The 22,858-nt window shown below is 58.9% G+C and overlaps 9 protein-coding genes across 9 annotated transcripts; 8 read left to right on the forward strand and 1 right to left on the reverse strand.

Moving 5' to 3' along the window:
• Window positions 1–71: 71 nt before the first annotated feature.
• SPRG_02802 (hypothetical protein) lies at window positions 72–637 on the forward strand (the record flags this gene model as incomplete). The annotated part of the gene is made up of 2 exons (XM_012341389.1): window positions 72–389; window positions 419–637. 2 exons carry the CDS (start codon window positions 72–74, stop codon window positions 635–637), a joined length of 537 nt encoding a protein of 178 aa, XP_012196779.1.
• A 943-nt stretch (window positions 638–1,580) lies between these two features.
• SPRG_02803 (hypothetical protein) lies at window positions 1,581–3,275 on the forward strand (the record flags this gene model as incomplete). Its single annotated transcript, XM_012341390.1, has 1 exon — window positions 1,581–3,275. One exon carries the CDS (start codon window positions 1,581–1,583, stop codon window positions 3,273–3,275), a length of 1,695 nt encoding a protein of 564 aa, XP_012196780.1.
• Window positions 3,276–5,068: 1,793 nt separating this feature from the next.
• SPRG_02804 (elongation factor 2) lies at window positions 5,069–7,896 on the forward strand. Its single transcript, XM_012341391.1, has 2 exons — window positions 5,069–5,108; window positions 5,214–7,896. Exons 1-2 carry the CDS (start codon window positions 5,106–5,108, stop codon window positions 7,803–7,805), a joined length of 2,595 nt encoding a protein of 864 aa, XP_012196781.1. The 5' UTR covers window positions 5,069–5,105; the 3' UTR covers window positions 7,806–7,896.
• Window positions 7,897–10,380: 2,484 nt separating this feature from the next.
• On the forward strand, window positions 10,381–11,993 carry SPRG_02805 (phosphoenolpyruvate carboxykinase; the record flags this gene model as incomplete). Its single annotated transcript, XM_012341392.1, has 2 exons — window positions 10,381–11,457; window positions 11,493–11,993. The coding sequence occupies 2 exons, from the start codon at window positions 10,381–10,383 to the stop codon at window positions 11,991–11,993; spliced, it is 1,578 nt and encodes a 525-aa protein (XP_012196782.1).
• A 144-nt stretch (window positions 11,994–12,137) lies between these two features.
• On the reverse strand, window positions 12,138–13,138 carry SPRG_02806 (hypothetical protein). Its single transcript, XM_012341393.1, has 5 exons — window positions 12,973–13,138; window positions 12,866–12,927; window positions 12,740–12,818; window positions 12,290–12,689; window positions 12,138–12,231 (listed from the first exon to the last, which is right to left on the reverse strand). The coding sequence occupies exons 1-4, from the start codon at window positions 13,072–13,074 to the stop codon at window positions 12,291–12,293; spliced, it is 642 nt and encodes a 213-aa protein (XP_012196783.1). The 5' UTR covers window positions 13,075–13,138; the 3' UTR covers window positions 12,138–12,231; window position 12,290.
• Window positions 13,139–14,006: 868 nt separating this feature from the next.
• Window positions 14,007–15,177, forward strand: SPRG_02807 (hypothetical protein; the record flags this gene model as incomplete). The annotated part of the gene is made up of 2 exons (XM_012341394.1): window positions 14,007–15,116; window positions 15,157–15,177. 2 exons carry the CDS (start codon window positions 14,007–14,009, stop codon window positions 15,175–15,177), a joined length of 1,131 nt encoding a protein of 376 aa, XP_012196784.1.
• A 1,606-nt stretch (window positions 15,178–16,783) lies between these two features.
• On the forward strand, window positions 16,784–17,617 carry SPRG_02808 (hypothetical protein). Its single transcript, XM_012341395.1, has one exon. It carries the CDS (start codon window positions 16,798–16,800, stop codon window positions 17,563–17,565), a length of 768 nt encoding a protein of 255 aa, XP_012196785.1. The 5' UTR covers window positions 16,784–16,797; the 3' UTR covers window positions 17,566–17,617.
• A 386-nt stretch (window positions 17,618–18,003) lies between these two features.
• On the forward strand, window positions 18,004–18,818 carry SPRG_02809 (hypothetical protein). The gene has a single exon (XM_012341396.1). The coding sequence runs from the start codon at window positions 18,007–18,009 to the stop codon at window positions 18,760–18,762; it is 756 nt and encodes a 251-aa protein (XP_012196786.1). The 5' UTR covers window positions 18,004–18,006; the 3' UTR covers window positions 18,763–18,818.
• Window positions 18,819–19,497: 679 nt separating this feature from the next.
• On the forward strand, window positions 19,498–22,847 carry SPRG_02810 (TKL/DRK protein kinase; the record flags this gene model as incomplete). The annotated part of the gene is made up of 14 exons (XM_012341397.1): window positions 19,498–20,009; window positions 20,055–20,268; window positions 20,320–20,655; window positions 20,715–20,813; window positions 20,863–21,025; window positions 21,075–21,220; window positions 21,271–21,669; window positions 21,719–21,888; window positions 21,946–21,997; window positions 22,045–22,125; window positions 22,175–22,287; window positions 22,336–22,398; window positions 22,445–22,568; window positions 22,619–22,847. 14 exons carry the CDS (start codon window positions 19,498–19,500, stop codon window positions 22,799–22,801), a joined length of 2,655 nt encoding a protein of 884 aa, XP_012196787.1. The 3' UTR covers window positions 22,802–22,847.
• Window positions 22,848–22,858: the final 11 nt, after the last annotated feature.

Below are 22,858 nucleotides of genomic sequence, written 5' to 3' on the forward strand. Positions count from 1 at the left end.
GGTAGTACATACCACAGTACTAGCTAGTACTGTACACGCTCGTGCATATGTACGGCTCGGATTGTGACGAGATGGCGAGCTTTGCAGACATCTTGAGCCAGCCGTCCATCGCAGCGCTCGTCTTGAGCTACCAGTGTGGCATCTACGGCGACGTGTATCCTCGCTTTGCGGCGTCTCGGCGAGCGGTCGAGTGTCGTTGCGGGTACGCCGAGCGTGGCATGTACGTCATTGTCACGTCCCTCGTCGCCGACGACAGCGTCGACACGGACGACGAGCATCTTTCAGTGCTCTACGCGACCACGCTTGGGCTCACCCTCGCCAGCGATAGCGATGCGCGGTTTCCGCTGCACGTGTCGATTGCCGAAGGCGACGCGTACATCGTCGACCGAGTACTGGTCCGCATCTGGCGTCCGCCGAGGCCATCGAGACGGCCTTTCTGCACCACCGCGTAGCGATTGCAAAGGACTTCCTCGTGCGCCGCGACCCGTCCCTGCCAGCGCTGTATGTGCGGCAATCGCCGCTGGACGCCGATCATTGGACCCAACGGAATGGCCTGCGTACTGTGCTCTACCACGACAGCGCCGAGGCCTTTGCTTGGTTTTTGCAATACGCAAGCTTGCCCAGCACCAGCGAGTAGATCCGCTTGGCCGTCGACGGTGATTGCACAAATGCTGCCCGGTGTTTGCTGGCGCTGGTGGAGGACGCCAACGTTCCTGTCATGTCTGTGTGACGACGACGCCTTCAACTGGGCGATCGCGACGCTCTTTGTGAGGACAACAGAGGACGTGTTCGCGCCTGCCCCGAGGATCTCTACCAAGAGCTTCTACCGCATGCGCACGTCGAGTCGACACCGCTGCTTCCAGAGACATGGAAGAGCACTGGCGAACCAGAGATTATGGCCTACGATTGCACTAAGCCTAAGATCGAAATTGCGTCGAGCCAGTTTCCCGCGCAAACCGATTGCAACTTGACGTGTAACCGGTTAGCCAACACCGTCCGAGGCTGAACCGGCTGGTCCTGCGACAGATGCGACATTTATCAAGACTGTCTCTGACAGTAGCAATGGAGGCGACAGCACTGGCCGGCCAGCCAAGGGCCGCTGTGGCACGGGCGACAGCGACGATGACAGCGGCAAGTGCAACCAGAACCAAAGCTAGCAAGAGCACGAGGTATGTACGTCGCCCGCTGGGCCTCGAAGAGGCGGCAACAAGCCACGGCAAGACCAACGTTGGCCCGTGACCAACACCCATAGCAGCAAGCCCATACGCACAAGCCTCCATGGCTCGTCAAGGACTGCTAGCCAGCGCTCTACGATAGTATTCGCCGATAGATCTTTAGTAGGATGGAATGGCGCCGTCCATGCGTGCGTTGCGACCTTGATGACCCATGTACGAGACTGCGGCATCGATCCGCACGGCTACGAGGCGCGTCGCTTGCTGTCAAGTACGACAACTCTCTCTATGGCATGATTTAGCTCGGAAATCGTACTGTAATTCTTCCTGTCGTTGGTAAAAGCGTGGTGGGCCGACTCGAATTCCCGTCCTTTCTTCCTGTTACTCTAGCGTTTTCTCCCCACCGCCATGTCGATGGACGAGTACCTCCGTGCCGACTGCCCTCCGCGCATCCAGAAGCAGCTCATGGAGCTCGCATCGCGCAACACGCGGCGCGTCTTGGCCTGGATCGACGCGCCCGTCAACGACCCGAGCGTGACGACAACGACGGCCGGGCCCATCTCGGTGAGCACGACGAGCGCTCGGTACCCGCGGCGCTACCAGCGCGTGATCGTGCGACACGCCATGGACGTCTCGTCCGACGAGCTGCATCGCGTCTTGTTGCCGAGCGGCGACCTCAGCCTCGAGGCGCAGCTTGTGTTTTGCTCGCCCTCGGATGACGTCAAGGACGTGACCGAGTGTTGCCACTGGCCAACGGGCAACGTCGGCGAGTTTGTCAACGGCGTCGACGTCCGCGTCAAGAAAGCGGCTTGGGCGTCCAAGAGCTCGTCGCTGCCGTCGGGGTCGCACCGCTTTCTCCAGCACTCGAGCCATGTGTGGGACCGGCCGGGGCCGCCCGTCCACGTCTCGAGCCTCACGGCTGTCGCCGAGTACCACGTGACATCCGCCCAGCGCGTGGCCACGGACGCCCTCGCCCCGACCGTCCTCGGGCTCGTCATGACCGCCGGCGACGGCGGCGGCGTCGTCCTCGCCATTGTCGCGGTCGTCGCGGACAAGCACGCGTTGCTCTTTGAGACGCTCGCAAAAGCAACGATGAGCAAAGTCCTCGAACGCGTCCAGAGTCTTCGGTTCGCATCTTACTCGTCGACTGTCTCGTCGCTGCTGCCGGGTGCCATCGCGCGGGGCACGCTCGGGGCCAAGCCAAAAACCAAGTTCCTCGACCGCGTCCTTGGCCGCGACGCGCCGCCGCGACTGGATCACTCGGCCTCGCTCTTGCTCTCGCCGCGCGGCAACGCAGTTGACGCACTCCCATCTGGCGCCAGCGTGTGCTATCTCTGCCCCACCAAGACCAAGCCGTACCGCCACTGCGTGCTCTGCAAGCAGCTTCTGTGCAAGAAATGCCGGGAGAAAGTCCATGGCAAGCGTGTCTGCCGCCCGTGCATGTACAAGGGCCAGACCGTCGCGCCGCGCGAGAGCGGCTCAGACGCCCGCAGCTCCGAGTCGTCGTCGAGCGCGTCGCAGCGTGCACCGTCGTCGGCCACGACCCGGTCGTCGCACCGCGGCGGCGACGATCTGCCGTGGGAGGTGTCGATGACCATGACGACCTGCAGCGACGACAGTCTGCCGAACGACTTGAACGACGAGGGCGCCGACTTCTATCGTGACACCGAAGTCTTTGCCTCGGCAGCGACGTATCGGGACACGGAGGTCACGCGGTCCGTGCACCGGCTTGGCCACCTCGAGGCCGACTTTAACGCGGTCTGCGCGGCCATGTGCGCCGAGCTGGACTGCAAGTATGCGCTCGTCGTCATTGGCGACGTTGTGAGTGGCGTTTACTACCCCGCGAATGCGACCGGCGTGCATCACGCGCTCAAGCTCGTGCCAACGACCAAGTTTGTGGGCCGCCACGCGTACCACTTACACCATATCAAGGAGCTGGCGTTTGTGCTTCAGAAGAACCTCTTTGCTGGCCCCCAGCGCATCGGCCACGTCCTTCTCGCCGACGACAAGATGCACCGCCGCGGCGATCTGGCGCAAACGACAGCCACGCTGCAAGCGTACGAGGACACGCTTGTCGAGATCAACCAGTCGACCATTTTGTAAGCGTTTTATGACTATGATGGACCATGCTATCCCAGCAACGTTCCTTTGTGGACAAAGACAGTGCACAGGGCGTGTTGGATCGTGGAGACGCGTCGGAGCTCTGCAGATGTTGGAGGGTGTCAATAGTGGGCTTGGCCTCATGCAATGATTGTCGGCCAAGAATATCCCCAAGCAGACGCCGTGCGGGTGGTCGCAAATCACTCAGGCTGTCCTGCATTCGCCCTCGTAGGCAAACCTAAGCTCCACTCATGCTGCTGCCACCTCTCTGCGGAAGGTCATCATCCATCACTGCTCGGACAGTCTGCAACAAAAGCATTTCTGACGACGCGACGCTGGTCGTGCCATGCAAGGCGCGTCGATACAGCCACCGCGCCCAGCAATCCGACGTTGTTGCACCTGCGCCGCCATAACTCGCTTAAAGGCGAGCGACAGCAATTCGCTGCAGGCGTGTCTAGACGGTGCAGTACGTCGCTGGGACCACTGCGTCATAGATCCCATGGCGTCACACGCACACCATTGCTGCTACGCAATAGCTGGGACTCTGGGCTAGAAAGGCCATGGCCAAGACCAAGAGCGTCGGCGGCTGCGGTCGACGGGCCACGGCCCGCGGCCTCGTCCGTTGCCACCGGGTGCGTTTCGCGTTTCCCGATCCGATCGCCAGTCACCGTTTTGGGTCTGGTGATTAAAAGGCAATATATTGCAATTTCATCATAATCAATACAAACACCAAGGTGAAATAAAGAAAGCGGCAATGAATTCCGTGGGCCAGTGTGGACGGCCCTGGCCTGTGATTGGTCCATTTTATAATTGGTTTGATGAGATTCCTTGCTGCGGGCCCGAAAACCCTCTGAAAACACATACTTCAGTGCCCACCGGCGCTGACAGGATGTGGGGTCTCGGAGGTTTTGGCGACATAATGACGACAACCCGCAGTGTCCATTGAACGAACCATCGATTGATTGACCTTTGGTGCATGAACACGGCGTTGGACGTTGCTATCACGGGCGCATAGAGCCCACGCAATTATGTCGTGGTGAGGAGAGACTCCATGCACCTAAGGACAACACGACGTTCGTCTTGATGAGCTGTAACTCGAGCGAGAGCAACGACCGAGGCATATCGAATCGTGCGCGACTAGCAGAATGCCGTTGGACGAGGGTATGACGTCGCGAGCTGCAGACTACGATCTTATTTCCCCGACCTATGCCATCGTCATGACCACCTTGGTGATGGCCAGAGTGTCGATCAAGTGGCAAGCAATCCTAAATGCGTGCGATTCTACACCGTCATACAAGCTCAACACTATTGAAGAGTCTATCCGACGTGGTGCTCTTCGACACATGCTTGTCTAGATTCTATCCACTCCGCCAACGAATCTCTCGACCCACCATATACACTCGCGCATCATCATCATAACATTGAAATCATGCAGCTCACCAGCACGTCGATTGCGTTGGGAGGCTGCATGATGCGTCTCGTCACCGCCAACAACGGCGTCGTTTCGTCGGCTTCAGAAAGGACGCGCCCAACGGACGTGGCTCCGCGACAGGCGCGTATGTCTTGTCGCAGGCTATTGCATCGGAGAGGTTTGAACGTCGAAAACCTCTGAGACTGGATACTGGAACATCAAGCACATTGAAATGCCCTCCACCCATTGAGCGCCACTCAAGGCGCTGGCGAATAGGGTTGCTTCTGTAATAGAATTCCGGTCGGCGCTGCTCTATCTACGCTTTTGTATGTAATTTAATAAAGGACCGTGAGATTCGAACGTGGCTGGCCCAAGCCTGCTCACTTTGCATTTTCGCCTCACGGTCACAAGAAGCAGCAAACATGGTACGCCAAGATGATCCTGCAAGTGGCCATGCGCTTCCTCTTCCTCGACGGACGCATGGCAGCTGCATGACGATGCGGAAAATGACGCTTATGATGTGTGTCTAGGTGAACTTCACGGTTAATCAGATGCGTGAGATCATGGACTACACGAAGAACATTCGTAACATGTCCGTGATTGCCCACGTCGATCACGGTAAGTCGACCTTGACGGACTCGCTCGTCTCCAAGGCCGGTATCATTGCCGCCAAGAACGCCGGTGACGCCCGCTTCACGGACACGCGTGCCGATGAGCAGGAGCGTGGTATCACGATCAAGTCGACGGGTATCTCGATGTTCTTCGAGTACAACATGTCGGCCGGTGAGGCCCTCGCTGCCAACAAGGCCCACGCCGACGCCGATGCCGCCTCGGGCGTCGAGCACGGCGCGCCCACGGACGTCGAGATTAACGAGAACTCGTACCTCATCAACTTGATCGACTCGCCCGGTCACGTCGATTTCTCGTCGGAAGTCACGGCTGCCCTCCGTGTCACGGATGGTGCCCTCGTCGTCGTCGACTCGATCGACGGTGTGTGCGTCCAGACCGAGACGGTCCTTCGCCAGGCCATCGGTGAGCGCGTCAAGCCCGTGCTCATGGTCAACAAGGTCGATCGCGCCCTCCTCGAACTCCAGCTCCCGCCGGAGGAGTGCTACCAGGCCTTCAACCGCTCGATCGAAAACGTCAACGTGATCATTGCCACGTACAACGACGAGAAGCTCGGCGACGTCCAGGTCTACCCCGAGAAGGGTACGGTCGCCTTCGGTTCGGGTCTCCACCAGTGGGGTTTCACCCTCAAGAAGTTCGCCCGCCTCTACGGCCAGAAGTTCGGCATTGAGGAGTCCAAGATGATGGAGAAGCTCTGGGGCGACTGGTTCTTCGACGCCGATGCCAAGAAGTGGAAGCGCTCGTCGGAGAACGGCACGCTCAAGCGCGCGTTCGTCCAGTTCATCATGGAGCCGATCTGCAAGATGTTCGACGCCATCATGAACGACCGCAAGGCCAAGATCGCCAAGATGCTCACGGCCGTCGGCGTTGAGCTCAAGCCCGAGGAGCAGGAGCTTGTCGGCAAGCCCCTCCTCAAGCGCGTCATGCAGAAGTGGCTCCCGGCCGGTGATGCCATTCTTGAGATGATTGTCGTGCACCTCCCGTCGCCCGTCGTCGCCCAGCGCTACCGTGTCGACACGCTCTACGACGGTCCTCTCGACGATGAGTGCGCCAACGGTATCCGCAACTGCGACGTCAACGGCCCCCTCGTCATGTACGTCTCGAAGATGGTGCCCACCTCGTCGGACCGCGCTCGCTTCTACGCGTTCGGCCGTGTCTTCTCGGGTAAGATCGCCACGGGCCAGAAGGTCCGCATGCTTGGCCCCAACTACGTCCCGGGCAAGAAGACGGATCTCTGGGTCAAGAACATCCAGCGTACGATCATCATGATGGGCCGCTACGTTGAGCAGGTCCCGGACATCCCGGCCGGTAACACGTGCGGTCTCGTCGGTGTCGACCAGTACCTCCTTAAGTCGGGTACGATCACGACGTCGGAGACGGGCCACACCATCCGCACCATGAAGTTCTCGGTCTCGCCCGTCGTGCGCGTCGCTGTCGAGCCCAAGTCGGCCGCCGATCTCCCCAAGCTCGTCGAAGGCATGAAGCGCCTCGCCAAGTCGGACCCGATGGTCCTCTGCTTCACGGAAGAGTCGGGCGAGCACATTATCGCTGGTGCCGGTGAGCTCCACCTCGAGATTTGCTTGAAGGATCTCCAGGAAGACTTCATGGCCGGTGCCACGGTCAAGATCTCGGAGCCGGTCGTCTCGTACCGCGAGACGGTCACGTCGGACTCGTCGATGACGGTCCTCTCCAAGTCGCCCAACAAGCACAACCGTCTCTTCTGCTCGGCCACCAACCTCTCGGACGAGCTCGTCGAGGAGATCGACTCCGGCAAGGAGGAGGTCGGCCCCCGCTACGATATGAAGCTTCGTGCCCGCTACCTCGCCGACAACCACGGCTGGGACGTGACGGATGCCCGCAAGATCTGGGGCTACGGCCCCGATGGTACGGGCCCCAACATCTTCGTGGATGCCACGAAGGGTGTGTCGTACCTCCAGGAAATCCGCGAATCGGTCCTCGGCGGCTTCCAGTGGGCCACCAAGACGGGTGTCCTCTGCGACGAAGTCGTCCGCGGTCTCCGTGTCAACCTCCTCGATGTCGTGCTCCACGCCGATGCCATCCATCGTGGTATGGGCCAGATCATGCCCACGGCCCGCCGTGTCGTCTTCGCCGCCCAGCTCGTCTCGACGCCGGCGCTTATGGAACCGTACTTCCTCGTCGACATCCAGTGCCCGCAGGACGCCATGGGTGGTGTCTACGGTGTGCTCACGGTCCGCCGCGGCCACGTCTTCTCGGAGGAGCAGCGCCCGGGTACGCCCATGATGTCGATGCGTGCGTACATGCCCGTCAACGAGTCGTTCGGCTTCACTGAGGAGCTCCGCGCCAAGACGGGCGGTAAGGCCTTCCCCCAGTGCTCGTTCGACCACTACTCGATCGTCACGGGTGATGCCCTCGTCCCCACGTCGATGGCCGGCAAGCTCGTCACCTCGACGCGTGTCCGCAAGGGTCTCGCCCCGGAAGTGCCGCCGTTTGACCGCTTCTACGACAAGTTGTAAACGTCTCAATCGACGATTGCCATTGTTGGTGCATTTTTTGATGTCACATTAATATATCTATCCAACAAGACCATCTCTCCTTTGCTGCACACGATATCGATCCCTTGAGCGTTGAGGTGTAGATTTTGGACTTGAGCGTCGAACGGCGGGGACACGACCTCAACGGACGTGTGGCCCAAGCAGCTCTCGACGCGTGAAGCCGCTTCGCTTTGCGGCGTCTTTCAAAGCCGTTGTGCAGCACGACACGCTTGGACACCGCTGGGCGTGATGAATGCGCGAGCCAAAGCGCTTGGTAGCCTCGTGGTCCCAGGCTGCTCCGTCGCGCTCGGAGCATGCGTAGGTACAGTATTTTCTTGGCTGGAGCTGGAAGTCTATTGTCGGCAATGGTGCTATCGCACAGTTCTTGGTGCAAGCTTCCGACCGGGTAGAATAGCAAGGAGTGGTTAGTGATCTCTCTTGACGACCTCACGCTACAGTGCCTTGCGACGAGACCGACGAGTCGCCCACGGCAACAGCGTCACGGCGACAGCGTCCTTGCAGCCGAGATGTGCACGTATGTGCGGATCACTCGGGAACCTGCAGCAAGCATACTTGACGATTCGACCCAGCTCCGTCCCTCGACGGCGGCGCAGTACACAAAGGTCGAAAGAGATCCCACCAGCCAGCACCTTGGACGACCGGTGGCGTCGCCCAAGATGCTCGGTCGCACCCTATCCAATATGGTGGCTACTGCCTCAAGCGCTCTAACTGCTGGATACAACAGCTCTTGGCGAGCCTAAAGATGCACTCGCTTGCTTCCGGCTATTGCTCTAGCATGGCTGGACCGCTTGGTTCTGGCTGGAATTATACCTCCAAAACTACTCAAAACTACTTGCAAGGTGCCGGTGGAATGGTTGCCGAGTCATACGCGATCCCCGTAGACTGTGTATCTGTCTATCTATGATACGGCGACCCTGTTTCTTGCGTCGCTCTTGGTACGGCGGCGGGCTGCAACCATTTTCACTTCTTGGCTGCAGCAGAGCTGCTTGCTTGGGGTTTCTACTATGCCTAATATTACATGCTCGTCATTTGCTGTGCATCGCAGCCAGTTTGCTTGCGTCGCGAGATGCGCATGTCGACGATCGCCGGGCATCAAGGCAGCGACGCTCGTCCGCATGCATCGGCTCCACAAAGTCTGACAAAGGAGCCCTCCACCAACGCTCGTGCCTTGGCATCGACAGCTGCATTACGGCGCGCTACCTTGCGCGTTAGCCCCGGTAAGGCACACGAGTACTTTTCACGGTGGAGGGGAAGATCCATCCTCGGTGACACGCAAATATGGGTGGCGACGCACGCTGGCTTGCGCGAAAACAACCTTCGTGACTGCGGCAACTGCCTGAACAAGACTGCCATGCAACTCCAGAGAGCTCCGTGCGCGTGGAGCTATTGGTCTTCGTGTCGCAAGGATGCTGAGGACATCGCTGACTGCACGAAGTGCAATGGACCCAACAGAGCGACCACCACTCTGGCTCACTTGTGGGAGGCGCTTGGGAGATGGAAGCGCAGGTCGATCCTGCTCGGACCAAGATACTTTGTCGTGCATTGGCGCCAAAGACATGCTCGACCTCGGCCTGAACGTGGCGCCATGTTGAAGTAGCCTTGCATCAGGAGGATTTTGCATTGCAAGGCAGCATCTATGCGCGGCAAGACGAGCCTCAAACGATGTTGCCATCGTTGTCCACGCCATTTAATACCCGACGCCACAACGGAGGATGGAGTCGAGTCGCGAGGGTAGAGGCAGCGAGAAATGACTCACGCGGTCGAGGTGATCGCAGCTTGAACCTCGGAAAGGCGTGGGCCTGGGAGCGCACGCACCTTGTTTCGTCACAAGTGGGATCCGCCAAGATCGCACCAATCGCAGCCGGTCGTGGCCGCCCCAAGATCGCCATTTCGTATACGCAACACGCCCGCGTGGCATCTGCCGGTTTTATGTGGCCACCGGCGCGAGGATCGTCGGCGGCAAAGATACCGGCGCGCAGGTTCCGCGTCGCCGGCGCTCTGAGCTCGTTGGTTTCCTCTTCCATCCCTAGTAGTGCTATGCTCGCAAAGACGCGGTGACGGGGCGACCGAAGCCTCCAGCACGGGGGCGCGCCAGTGAATCTCTTTGTTTCGTCGTTCCGTCGACTTGACATTGCCCTCAACGATCGGCGCTCCGGTGCTGCCACGAGGGCTATGCGGAATAAGAAAGCCATGCCTGCGATAAGCACCCAAGCGCAGGGCCAATGAACGCGCGCGCTGGGCGCTGTAGCGGTTCGATGACACGCGCGCGTCACGCAATGCCCACTCGAAAGCCACCGTCGAACATGCCGTTGGCACTTGATGTTTGTATACCTCGCGTCAAATCGTCCACGTGACGCCAAGGGCAAAGTGACACGACGTGCGCGGATTGGCTGTTGCTTGATGGACGATTTGGATTGGCCAAGAGTGGCGAATCACACGCGACCTCGGGCGTGGTCGAGCAACTTCAATATGGCGGCGGCTCGGCCCGCGCTACGAAGCTCATTGTGCAATCTTCCAGCTCGACAGCAGCAGCAACATGGCGACCCACCAGACGACGACGTCGGCCCTTGGCCTCAACGAGCTCGGCATCGACGCCAAGTGCACGGTGTTCCACAACATGACGTACGACCAGATCGCCGAGCACGAGGAGCGCTACAAGGAAGGCGTCTTCACGGCCAACGGCACGTTCGCGGTCGACACGGGCAAGTTTACCGGTCGCTCGCCCAACGACAAGTTCATTGTGCGCCAGGAGCCCTCGGCCCAGCACGTGGACTGGGGCAAGGTCAACCAGCCGACGACGGCGGCCGTTTTCGACACCTTGTACGCCAAGGCGACGGCGCACTTTTCCAAGGCCGAGAAGATGTACGTCTTTGATGGCTACTGCGGTGCCAACGAGAACTCGCGCCTCAAGGTGCGCATCATCACGGAGCTCGCGTGGCAGCACCACTTCGTGACCAACATGTTCATGCGCCCCGAGTACAAGGACGTGGCGCCCGGCTCGGGCTTTGCCGCCGACTTCACGATTGTAAACGCGTGCAACATTGTCGACGAGGACTGGAAGGCGCACGGCCTCAAGTCGGAGGTGTTTGTCATCTTCAACATTGAGAAGAAGATGGCGGTCATTGGCGGCACCTTTTACGGCGGCGAGATGAAGAAGGGTATCTTCTCCATGATGAACTACTACCTCCCGCTCAAGGGTATCATGCCCATGCACGCGTCGGCCAACAAGGGCCCGAAGGGCGACACAGCCATCTTTTTCGGCCTCTCGGGCACGGGCAAGACGACCTTGTCGGCCGACCCGAAGCGCGCGCTCATTGGCGACGACGAGCACGGCTGGGACGACGCCGGTATCTTCAACTTTGAAGGCGGCTGCTACGCCAAGACGATCAACCTCAGCGCCGCCAACGAGCCCGAGATTTACGCGGCCATTCGCCGGGACGCGATGCTGGAGAACGTCTGGCTCGACGGCCAGAAGGTCCCGGACTATTACAACATTGAGAAGACGGAGAACGGTCGCGTCTCGTACCCGCTCTACCACATTAGCAACCACGAGCCGACGTCGGCCGGCGGCCACCCGGCGGTCGTCATCTTTTTGACGTGCGACGCGTACGGTGTCTCCCCCCCGTCTCGAAGCTGACGCCGGGCCAGGCTCAGTACCACTTCCTCTCGGGCTACACGGCCAAGGTCGCGGGCACCGAGCGCGGCATTACCGAGCCCCAGGCCACGTTCTCGGCGTGCTTTGGCGCGGCCTTTATGACGCAGCACCCGATTGTGTACGCCGACCTGCTCAAGAAGAAGATTGAGGCCCACGGCACGCGCGTCTACCTCGTCAACACGGGCTGGACGGGCGGCGCGTACGGCGTCGGCTCGCGCATGTCGCTCAAGTACACGCGCAAGTGCATTGACGCGATCCTCGACGGCTCGATCGAGGACGCCAAGTTTGAAGTCGACCCGATCTTTGCCGTCGCCGTCCCGACGTCGGTCGAGGGCGTGCCCGCCGAGATGCTCAACCCGGCGCTCGCGTGGGCCGACAAGGCGCAGTACAAGGTCATGGCCAAGAAGCTCGCGACCGAGTTCCGCGCCAACTTTACGCAGTACGTCCTGCCCAACCACACGGACTACTCGTCGTTTGGCCCCAACCAGGCTTAAGCGTCCTTGCTGCGCGTGCACGGTTTGCCACGTCATTACCGTTTTCCCCATTTATAAACCCTAAAAATATACCCCCCTTTTGACACTGACGGAGCTTATGATGATGATGATCCACCGAACCAATGCGTTCTGGGAATGAGTTCTGCTATGCGACTCCCACTCTGGTGACATGCACCTTGATGCAGCGTGGGACGCTGTCAAAGGAACACGAATTCCCTTGGACGCTGTGGACGATTTCCTATAAGGTAGTTCCAGACAAGCATAAGACACAAGAAACTGGATCGACGTCAATTTACATTAGGGCATGGGCGAGGGCGGCGACACCTTTTGAAAGGAGCGAAGGAGCTCAAAGAGCTGGCGCTGTTGGTCTTGGAGCGTGGCCGTGATGGTGTGCAGTTCGCGGTTCTCTTGTTGCAGCGTCGTAAGGAGCGCCAGCTGCTGCTGGTACTGCGCCAGCGGCAGTACGACGACGGGACTGTTGAGAACGACTTGCGAGTTGCTTTCGTTCGGAAAGGGCAGCGTGCACAGCGGCGAAAAGGTATGGGGATGATTGTGCACAAGCGATGCGCGGTGGTGGCAGCATGAAGGTGCGTGCGTGGCCGGCACCAGGCTCGGGTCGATGGCCAACGGGAGAGGCGTCGACAGAGGAGCGCGTGGCTTGGCCTCGGGCACGGTGTCGCTTTCGTCTTCAAAGGTCTATGTCAGGATGGATATCTGTCTGACCTTTGTGTCCATTCAGTGGGTACCTTGTGCGCGTTGCGCTCGGGCGATGGCGTTGTCGGGTTCAAGTCGATGATCGTGAAGCGGCCCTTCTGCTTCACGCGCCTACGCCGTCGTTCATGTTTGCGCCTATGCAAGGGCGCGTAGCGTACGTCTTTTGCAGCGGTGCATCCGCGTCAAAGGCGTCGTCGTTGCTTGACGACGTCGGCGTGTCCTAGCCGCTGCTGGCACCGCATACGGAAGAGGTGCAGCTACGTACGTGGCCAAAGGCGGCGCTTGGGCTAGGGACGTCCGATGGCAGGTCGATGATCGTGAACCGGCCCTTCTTCTCGACGCGGCCCTTCTCGGCGGCCCGCTGCATGGAGGTGAATGCTCGTGTTGCAATATGCCCACTGCGATTTTTGGTGCTGCGAGGGACCAATGACTTCGAAGTTCGATAGTCGTAGAAAAACCCGGATTCGAAGTCGGCGCGGTCACCCAAGCCTCAATGGGCAAGCCACCAGACGCGCTTGAAGAAGAGCACTTCATCGATGATGTGACGATGCTACTCTTACTTTGCACCTAGTAGTGCGCTGGAGGCACCCAGTACAGTGGTAAAAGCTTCGTGTCGGACCCATGGCGACGCGCACAGGGAGACCGACGTCGCTCTTGTGCGTGTACAGAGGTCGTCCTCGTCCTCGTCGAGTCGGTTACCAGCAGCGTGGTACTGTAGTAGGTCGTCGTTGCGAGCCGTGCCAGTTCGCGGGCCCAGCACGCTCGCATATCCCGGCGCATGCAAACTTGAATGTCAATCAATGGATTCCTCGTATTGAGATTGCCTTTCATGTGGGAAACTGCATTTTTCACATGCTTCAAACAGGCGGTGGCGCTGGACATCTCAAAAGATCCCAGCGTCCAGCAGTGTGTACGACGACGGCGAGGGTATGGTAGTTGAAACAACGAGCTCCTCCGACGCACTTGCAACCTTGGAATCTCGTCTCCTTCTCTGGCGCTGGCTCCAAAGCATCGGGCTATACATTTGACAGGCAGAAAAGATGCACGAGACTCCATGGGTTCGTTCTACGTCCCCGAACGAGACGCTTCTGCCCAAGTGGATGCGACCCGCGGCCGTGACCAACGCAGCCACGGAACACAACCACGTATTTCTCACGCGTGTATTTTGCACATCGCACGCGAGGTGGCATACAAACACCAAGTACGCGACGCATTTCCCACGCATTTTGCGATCCAGCCAATCACCTGCCGGCGAGGCGATCGCAACTGCGAAGTGCCAGTATTTTTGCTTCATCGGCCATGGCGGACGACACGATCATGCCCCCGTCGCTCTTCCAGCGGACGTGGAACACAACCGAGGTGGATGGCCTCGTCGGCCTGCAGCTGAGCCTGCCAGGCCGCGTCTTCATCACGCGCCGCAGCAACCCGAGCCTCTCAACGCCGGCGGCCGAGGTCGTCCTGCGCAGCAACGCAAGCGACCTTATCGACTTGATCACGGTGCATGTCGTCAATGGCACGTACACGTCGACGATCCACGACTGGAAAATGCAAGTGTCCAAAGACGATCCGATTCTGAAGCTCAGCGTGCGCGACACGTCGACGCGGGTCCAGGGCACGCTGCTCGTGCACATCATCCTGAACAGCCCGGTCCGGTCCGTCTCGACGTCGGCGCAAACGATCCTGGGCCATGGCACGCTGCTGGACGATGCATCCGCGGAGGCCATCGACATTGCAGCGTACGGCAACGAGAACGTCTGGATCGAGTCGACGGGGCCCGTCGCTGTGAAAGGCCTTACGCTCAACGCGTATGGCTCGGGCAACATTCAGTACACGGTACCGCACTTGACGCTGGGAAACACTTTGGATCTCAACGTCTTTGGCATCGGGTCGGTCGTCGTCGAGGCCGCGGAGGCGTTTGTCGACTCGGTCGAGTCGACGGTCGGCGGCCAAGGCTCGATCTTTGTCCACGGCAAGTACGCGGTCGCAGACATGGCCAGCCATATTCTCGGCTCCGGCTCCATCAACTATTACCCGTACGGCAAGTGCGGCAAGAGCAAGGTCGATATTGTCGGCGTCGGCAACATCAACGCCGGGTCCTGGGTCTGCCTCCGAGCACACGCGTCCGTGCTCGGCTCGGGCAAGGCCATCGTGCAGGTCGTCGACGTGCTCGATGTTTCCGGCATTGGTCGCGGCCACATCGAGTACTTTAACGAGACGCCCTCAACGCTACCGCGCGGCAAGACGGGCCTTTTGAGCGGCCCACGGGTCGAAATCGCACTGATCAACACGTACCAGACGTTTGTGCCGCTGGCGACGCCGCCCCGCGAAGCCATCTTTGTCTCGGTGGGCCCGGCCAACGCGGGCTGGTTCCTCCCGTCGTCGGCGACCACGAGTTTCTACGGGGTTTCGGTACCACATACAGCCGTGCTGAGCCTCGTGGGCATGGCAGCATTCGCGGTTCTTCTACTAGCACTTGTCGCTGTGCTCCGACGCAAGCAGCCCACACGCCACCGCTACAGCTCTATCAATTAATAAATAATACTGTTACATTGGACGATATTGTGCATCGACATGCAGTTGAATAATCGTGTCTCGTGCAGTCCACGTGCGACTGTGTTCATGCATCACGAACGGAGTGAGACTGCCACGTTTGCAGGGGTTGGCGCGTGGGCGTGCGCTGCGTCAAGGGTCATAGCTGCGTACAGTGCAGTCCGTCCCGTGGTCGCCAACCGATGGTTCCTGCGCCCGTACGTTGTTCCTGTCGAGTTTTTTGACAGAGGAATCAAGCTCGCCAATTTATGTTGTGGCTCCTCGTCGTCCTGAACTTGGCGACCTATAGCGCCGTGCTCTATAGTGAATCCACAGGGTACACCTCGAGGCCAATGGGTGGTGTGCAGAAAGCTGCGAAGAAGGCTGGTCTTCTCGCAGTAAAAAGGCCACTGCCCTCGATTGGCACTGGTGATGACGTTTCTTGCTTTTCGTAGTCTGCTGAATCAATGTGAAGAGAGCATGCTACTTGCTGCATGAATGGTGCTGCCCACTGTATCAACAGGTCGTGGCTATGCATTGGGGCTTCTTCAGGCCTGTTGTAGAGTCCCAGCAGTGGACATGGCTCGCCGCCGTGTTGGACAGCGATGCGCCAAGCTGCCAATTATTTTGGTTATTAAATGCTAGGACGCACGTACGTTGGCAAAATATGCAGAGGTAGTAGGATCGCCAAAACAAAACAAGGGCACCGTGGTAGCGAAATCTGGGCGGTTTTTTGATGTGAGATGGTTTTAGCTGCATCCTCATTATGTGGCGTCTACAGACGCTCGGTCGCCTTTCTTCGTTGTGCGCATTGAAAGAAGCAATAATGTCTCGGCCTTTGGCGCCTCGAAAGAAAAAGAGTGAAAGATCGCAACCATCACTCTGCAAACAGAGTGCTGGCGATGTCGAAAATTCAGCCCGACATCCGCGTCATCTTCGAACTTCGAGACGTGTAACGCGCCCGTTTTTAGCGGGTCATTGACGCCAACATACGTGGCCTGCCCACGGCTCAGGCAATTGCTGGGATACGTTGAACATGACCGTCAACCATCTCAGGTCACCGCTCCCCGCCACAGCTTCCATCCATCGCAAAGTTGACCTTCTCACGCTGCCAGAGTTCTGAGTTGCATGGGTTTCGGAGAAGGAGGGCAGTAATATACCGCAGGCAACAAACCTGTCTCGTTCAACACCTGCGAGGTGTGCAGCGCCGGTCCTGGTGTGTGCTTCAGTCTGGCACTTTGTCGTGTCGACAGGACATGGCGCTCACACGCTGGTGATGCGTGCATTAGGTTGTATGCACTACGTAGCTCGCAGACGTGATATGAAGGCTTTGTCGAGCTCGTCACAACCAGCATCAGCTTCTCCATCGCTTGCTCGGATTCGAGGCGCGATGGGTACAAATTCACACGAGTTTCGCACCACATGGGTCCAATACAATACAACAGTATATCGATTGTAAAACCCACCGTGAGAAATCAAAGCCCACATCAGCTTCGAACTTCGCATCAACAAATCGCCTTGAACGCTGCTGAGCCACAACTCAACTCGCTTCGCCTCGCCCATGTCATCGTCGCAGCTCCTCAAGCTCCATAGCGTCCTCGACGACACGTACTTTGAGGTCCGCGGCAAGGCGCCGTCCACGGCCAGCGGTATCGCGACCACCTTTACGGTCGTCAAGGACCCCGATCTAATGGACAAGATGAAGCTCAAGTCGGCGGCGTCGAGCAAGAACAAGGCCGAGCTCTTCGTGCGCATTGACGTGGGCACGATTACGATCACGGCGCAGGGCGCGACGACCGACATTGCGATCGCGCAAGGCTGCACGGACGTGCACTTGCAGGGCCGGCGCAGCGTCCGCGTCGCGACGCGCCAGGGCCACGACCACGCAACACTCGCGTTTAGCGACCGCATTTCGGCGGTCGAGTTTTGCGGCTGCGTTGGGCTCATCCAGCACATTGAGCACCTCCGCGAGCCGCGGTACCTCGCCGAGTCGCTCAACCATGACGGGAGCATGCTCAAGTACACGCGCTTGACGCTTGCGTTCGCCGAAGAGATGTGGACGCTCGCCATGTGGCGCGAACTGTGGCCCTACTCCAACGTACTGAGCGCGCTGCGGAGCGTCCTGGCCGCGCTCCCGGATGCGACGAGCATCCACCGCGTCCGCGAGATCAATGCGACGCTGGCCGAGGTCCATGAACAGTTTTACGGCCACGCAGCGATCAACTTTTTTATGGAGAAGGACGGCGTCCGGTACTACCGCGCCTCGTACGTAGCGCTTCTCGTCGCCAAGGTCAAGGCGCTCCAGACCCACCTCGCCTTTTACATGTAGTACAAGGGTAGCTCGATATTTAAAGGTGTAATTTGCCACGCCAATAGTGGACCAAAAGACAATATTATTGTGCACAACATGACGACGACTTGTCAACCGGTACTAGTAGCTGAATGCGGGAGCGTTGAGCTTTCTTGTCGCCTCCAAGGACGATGGCAACGAGATCGGGTAGGCCAGCACTTCAAGAATGTCCGTTGGTGAGAGAGTTGCCTCGACTTGCCATGGGCGACTGAAAGGAAACATTCCCTTCTTACAGCATGGAGCGTTCATATTTTGAGCCAATATCGTCTGCAATTCCTTGCAAACAAGGGGCATCCTTTCGACGCCAAGGATTTGTCTGTCGGGATTGGCACGAATTTCGAATTTCGCAGGAGAAACCGCACTTTCGATGGGGCCAACTTCGAGAAGGATACTGGTTGTAACATTTCCCGATTTGCAGCCATGTCGGTCCACCTCATGCGCCTCAACAGCATCCTCGACGACAGCAGCCGGAGCTACTTTGAGCTCGAGGACAGCGCCAGAAGCGGCGTCGCATGCGAGTTTGGCGTCGTGAAGGACCCGACCCTCATGGACAAGCTCACGGGCCATGCGAACCACGCGACGCTCCTTGTGCGCATCGACGACGGCTCGATTACGACCACGGGCCACGACGGCGAGCAGCAGCGCATGTCGACTAGCGATCTCTGGACGAAGCTACATGGCAAGCGAGAGGTGTGGCTGGGCACGACGTCCAGCGACGACGCGCCCACCAAGCACCACACCACGCTCGCGTTCGAGTCGCGGCTCGCGGCCGTCGAATTCTGTGGCGCCGTCGACCTCATTCAGCACATTGCGTATTTGCGCCAGCCGCATCGCGCGAGCGCCATGCGTGGCGACGCTGTGCTGCGCCACCACCTCGAAGCCACGCTGCGTTTTGTTGAGGAAATGTGGACGCTGGCCATGTGGCGCGAGCTCTGGCCGTACTCGAACATGGCCGAGATCCTTCAAGCGTGCTTGGACGACCTCGGTGCTATCGACGCCACTCCAGCGCAAGTCCGAAGCCGCCTCGCTGAAATCTACGATACGTTCTACACGCAGGCCAACATGACGCTCTTCGTCGAGCGCGACGGCGTCCGCTTCTATCGACCCTCGTACATTGGCCTCCTCGTCGCCAAGGTCAAGGCCGCCATGAGCCACATTGCGATGTACGCACGCTAGTTTTAGGAGACTTTTCGATAGACCAACAGGATTGTAATACTACTTGGTATTTAGACCACAACCAGAGCAGGGTGAGAAGGCCCAGAGATACGCAGACGCGGCCGCACCCCGGGGTACAATTTCGCGTTTTAGAGGTTGGGCGCCTTTCCGCACTTGATGGCGCCGGGTAGATAGGACAGCATGGCGGCGATGGACAGACTGGGATCGTGTCGGTAGTACGCGTGCTAACGCAGTTGTTTCGTCTACAGCACCCGCGCACTTGGGTCAATTCTGCCGAATATAAAAACCGCCATCACGTCACCGTGCTCCCTGCGAGCCAAGGTCCATGCGCTTGGCGCCTGCACACAATAGCTCCTAGCGTAGTGAATGCACGTCGTCTGGATAGCGACCACGCGTACATCATGTGAGCTGTCATGCCAGGACGATGGGAAAATCGTGCGCACGGTCTTTCGAATATGCATTCCTGCCACCTTCGTCTCAAAGGACCATGTACCCCGGGGTGGAGCTTACATTTGGTGCACTCGACCTCGCATTACTACTGCACTACACGGGATCTCGCTTCCTCGGCGAGGCGTACGGTATCGGGATTTCGCGCTGACGTGCGCGCTGGCGCCATGTTGCACATGGCATTTGCCGAATTTATATCGTGGGGTGCCAGCTGTGTGCCCCGGGGTCCATGACGCACGTTGCGACCAAATCTAAAGAATTGGTTTCCGCCGTTGTCGCCGACGAGACATGTTTGGCTTTGCGGGGCTCTCGAGCAAGCCGCCGGTCGGGCGGACCTCGGACGAGCAGCTCTTCCACAACGTCGACCCGGCGCTGGACGAGGTCCGCAAGCTGAACGGGACTGCCACGTGGGCCATCCTCGGCTTTGTCCTTGCGTCGACCCCGAGCCACAGCAACGAGGTCTGCCTCGACGTGCTCGCGACCGGCGCAGGACCCATTTCGGACGAGCACAACTGGCCCGAAGCGCTCTTCGACCCGTCGTCGCTCTGCTATGGTCTCTGCCGCATCGAGCCCGAGGAGTATGCGCTCACATCGTCGTCGCTGCTCTCGGCGTCGTCGCCGCGCACGCCCCGCTCGAATGGCACGTTCTCGTTCCCAGTTGCGTACACGGTCTCGTTTTGCTGGAAAGGCGTGACGCTGCCGTTTGCCTTGCGCGCCAAGCACACGGAGTTCCACAAGCGCATCCAAGAGCATCTCGGCGGCATGGCGCACGTCACGCTCAAGAGTGCATCCGACCTCAGGTACACACCACTGGATATCCATCAGATCTGATTTGCGTGCGAAAGCACCGAGTCGATGCGGCGCTTCTTGCCCATGACGAAGCGGCGCAGTGTCACGAAGCGGCTGAACCTCGTGCGCTCGATCGAATTCGCGCCGGCCGTCGTCGCCGCCTACGAAGACGTGCGGCTCGACGCCAACCCGTTCAATTGGCTCATTGCGGGCTATGCGACCAACAACGACGACGACGCGCCGACGCTCGTGCTCCTCGAGACGGGCATGGTATGCGCTTCTTCTTTGCGACCGATGAACCTCTCGTCATGCGTGTATTAGTCGGGTCTCCAGGCGCTCAAAGGCCTTGGCGGCATGGGCTCGAGCTTGCTCACGACGACCGGCGTCAAGTACATTTACATTCGACTGGACGTGCCAATGCAGCAAGGCAATGTCTCCAAGTATGTGCTCATCACGTGGCAGTCGTGGGACATTACGAGCCCGAGTGCCCGCTTGCGCAGCGGCAGTGTCGACTCGGACATCTTCAACGACGACACGTCGTCGGCCATGATGGAGCCGACTTCGTCGTCGACGTCGATCTCGTTTGAATCCAAAGTCGTCTCGGCGGCCAACGCGCACGCGCACGCGGGCGAGGTCTACCGCTTCTTCCAGCACCACGTACGTTACCTTGCCTTTAAATGATGATGAGAAGGAAGATGATGGTGCGGGCGATGTAGGTTCACTTTTTCGCCAGCAGCATGTCGGACATTTCGGAAGAAGCCATCCGCGAGCGCGTCCGGCGATCCATCGACAGCGACCGCATGCTTCTCCGCGTTGTACGTATCCGCCTTGGCCATGTGCATCGACATCCCATAACGTCATTAGGTCTGCGTGCAAGCATCGGGCGATGCACAGCCGGCCGTGTGCATCGAGATCTCGCGCGAAGCGATTCTAGCCGACCTGAAAAGCGAGATCACGCGCGTGATTGGCATTCCGGAAGACCGCCAGCGCCTTGTGTGGTTCCACACCAAAGAGGACGTGGATAATGGTAGCACCTCTCTCGGGATGATGGACATGGTGCAAATGGGCATGGCTAGTCTTTCACGCCACGTCCCAAGCGACCATCTTGCAGCTCGACTCGCACCGGCTGCGGAACGATATCGGTCTTGAGCACGGCGACAAGATTCACGTCGACGACCTCAGCATTGGCGCCGACTCGGTGCTCTTCAAGCTCGTGCAGCAGGTGGATCTATTGCCATGAATGGACTCTTGTACGATAACGATGCATCGTAGCTCAACTCGGGCTCGGACGTGGTGAGTCTCTCGGCCGAGCGCCGACACGAAGTCGAGCTCACGGTCGAAGCGCGCGAAGCCGAGCTCAAGCGCACGATGAGCGCGACGCAAGACCTTTTGGAAGAAAAATCCAAGCGCGAGCCGCTCGAGCCGGTCGTCGACGGCGAAACAACGCGCAACGACGACGACGACGCCAAGGACCATGGAAGCACGGCGATCGTCACCAACGAAGTCGACGACCTCAAGAACCAGATGCGGGTCTTGGAAGCTCAGAAACAGTACCTCGACATTCCGTACGAGAGCATCCGGCTCCTCGATGGGAAAGAGAACGAACTCGGCATTGGCAAGTGTGCGACCGTGTACCGAGGCATGTGGATGACCAAAAAGTCGATCGCCGAGGTGGAGATTACGCTGTCGCATGAATGCATATGGAGATATGTGGCGCTAGGTGGCCATCAAGGTGTTTCGGTATGTGCGCTTGACGGACAAGATCATGCAAGACTACACGCAAGAAGTTGCGATGCTCCGGCAGCTCAAACACCCCAACATTGTGCTCTTCATTGGCGCCTGCATCAACCCCAAGCTCATGATTTTAACCGAATATTGCTCGCGAAAAAGGTATGCAAAATGCTGGCGTCGCCGAGGCTCGAAGCGCTTACGTCCATGGCATCCTAGTCTCTACAGCGTGATCCACAACAAGGCCATGTTTGCCACGATTCCGTGGAAGGTACGTGTTGGCTTGATACATTGATAGTCGTCGAAGCTGGCGACTAGTTTAAAGTGCGCATGGTGCTCGACGCAGCGCGCGGCATTGCCTACTTGCACGCGAACCGCATCATCCACCGCGATATCAAGGTACCCAGCTATCCAAACGCAACTATCCTTGTATCGGATTCTCCTCTAGTCGCACAACTTGCTCGTGGACGACGACTGGCGGGCCAAGGTCGCCGACTTTGGCATTAGCAAGGTCCTCGACGTGGGCGCCCAGGCCTTTACACACTGCGGCACCAGCGGCTGGTAAAGACTCGTTTCGCTCGAACCGAGAGCTCACAAGAATCGACGTAGGGTCGCGCCCGAGGTGCTTTTGGACGAAGACATTGGGTACACGTTCAAGGCCGACAACTGGAGGTAATTTGTCACGGGATATTCGGGGGATTCGAATTTGAACCACTAGTTTTGCGATTGTCATGTGGGAAATGATTGCCGGTGTGCACGAGAATCCGTTTCTGGGCATGGCACCTGTCAAGTTTTACCACCAGACCATCAACAAGGGCTTGCGCCCCGTGATTGACGACACGGTACAACATGTACACAAACACTCGCTTGTCTAAGCGTGGCGTGAATTTAGGTCGACCCAGCGTATGCGAGCCTGATTCGCGAGTGCTGGGACTCGGACCCGCCGTCGCGACCGTCCTTCGCGACGATCGTGGACCGCCTCGAGACGATTCTCTCGGACCTTGGTATGGACACGGGGTTGCCCCCGACGTTTGCCGGCGGCTACCACGCGCACTCGGAGGCTGCGTCGTCATAGTGTTCCGTTAGTTTTAACCCCGCAAATAGTACCCCTTTTGTAGCCACGACGCCTTGA

This window comes from Saprolegnia parasitica, assembly GCF_000151545.1.
Source record: "Saprolegnia parasitica CBS 223.65 unplaced genomic scaffold supercont2.7, whole genome shotgun sequence".
Lineage (NCBI taxonomy): Eukaryota > Oomycota > Saprolegniomycetes > Saprolegniales > Saprolegniaceae > Saprolegnia > Saprolegnia parasitica.

Coding starts and splice junctions, on each gene's coding strand:
- SPRG_02809 (XM_012341396.1), top strand. CDS start 18,007: ATGTCGGTCCACCTCATGCGCCTCAACAGCATCCTCGACGACAGCAGC.
- SPRG_02808 (XM_012341395.1), top strand. CDS start 16,798: ATGTCATCGTCGCAGCTCCTCAAGCTCCATAGCGTCCTCGACGACACG.
- SPRG_02806 (XM_012341393.1), bottom strand. CDS start 13,074: ATGCAGCGGGCCGCCGAGAAGGGCCGCGTCGAGAAGAAGGGCCGGTTC. Junction 12,928..12,972: donor CAAGCGCCGCCTTTGGCCAC/GTACGTAGCTGC, acceptor AGCAGCGGCTAG/GACACGCCGACGTCGTCAAG. Junction 12,690..12,739: donor CCGAGCGCAACGCGCACAAG/GTACCCACTGAA, acceptor ATCCTGACATAG/ACCTTTGAAGACGAAAGCGA.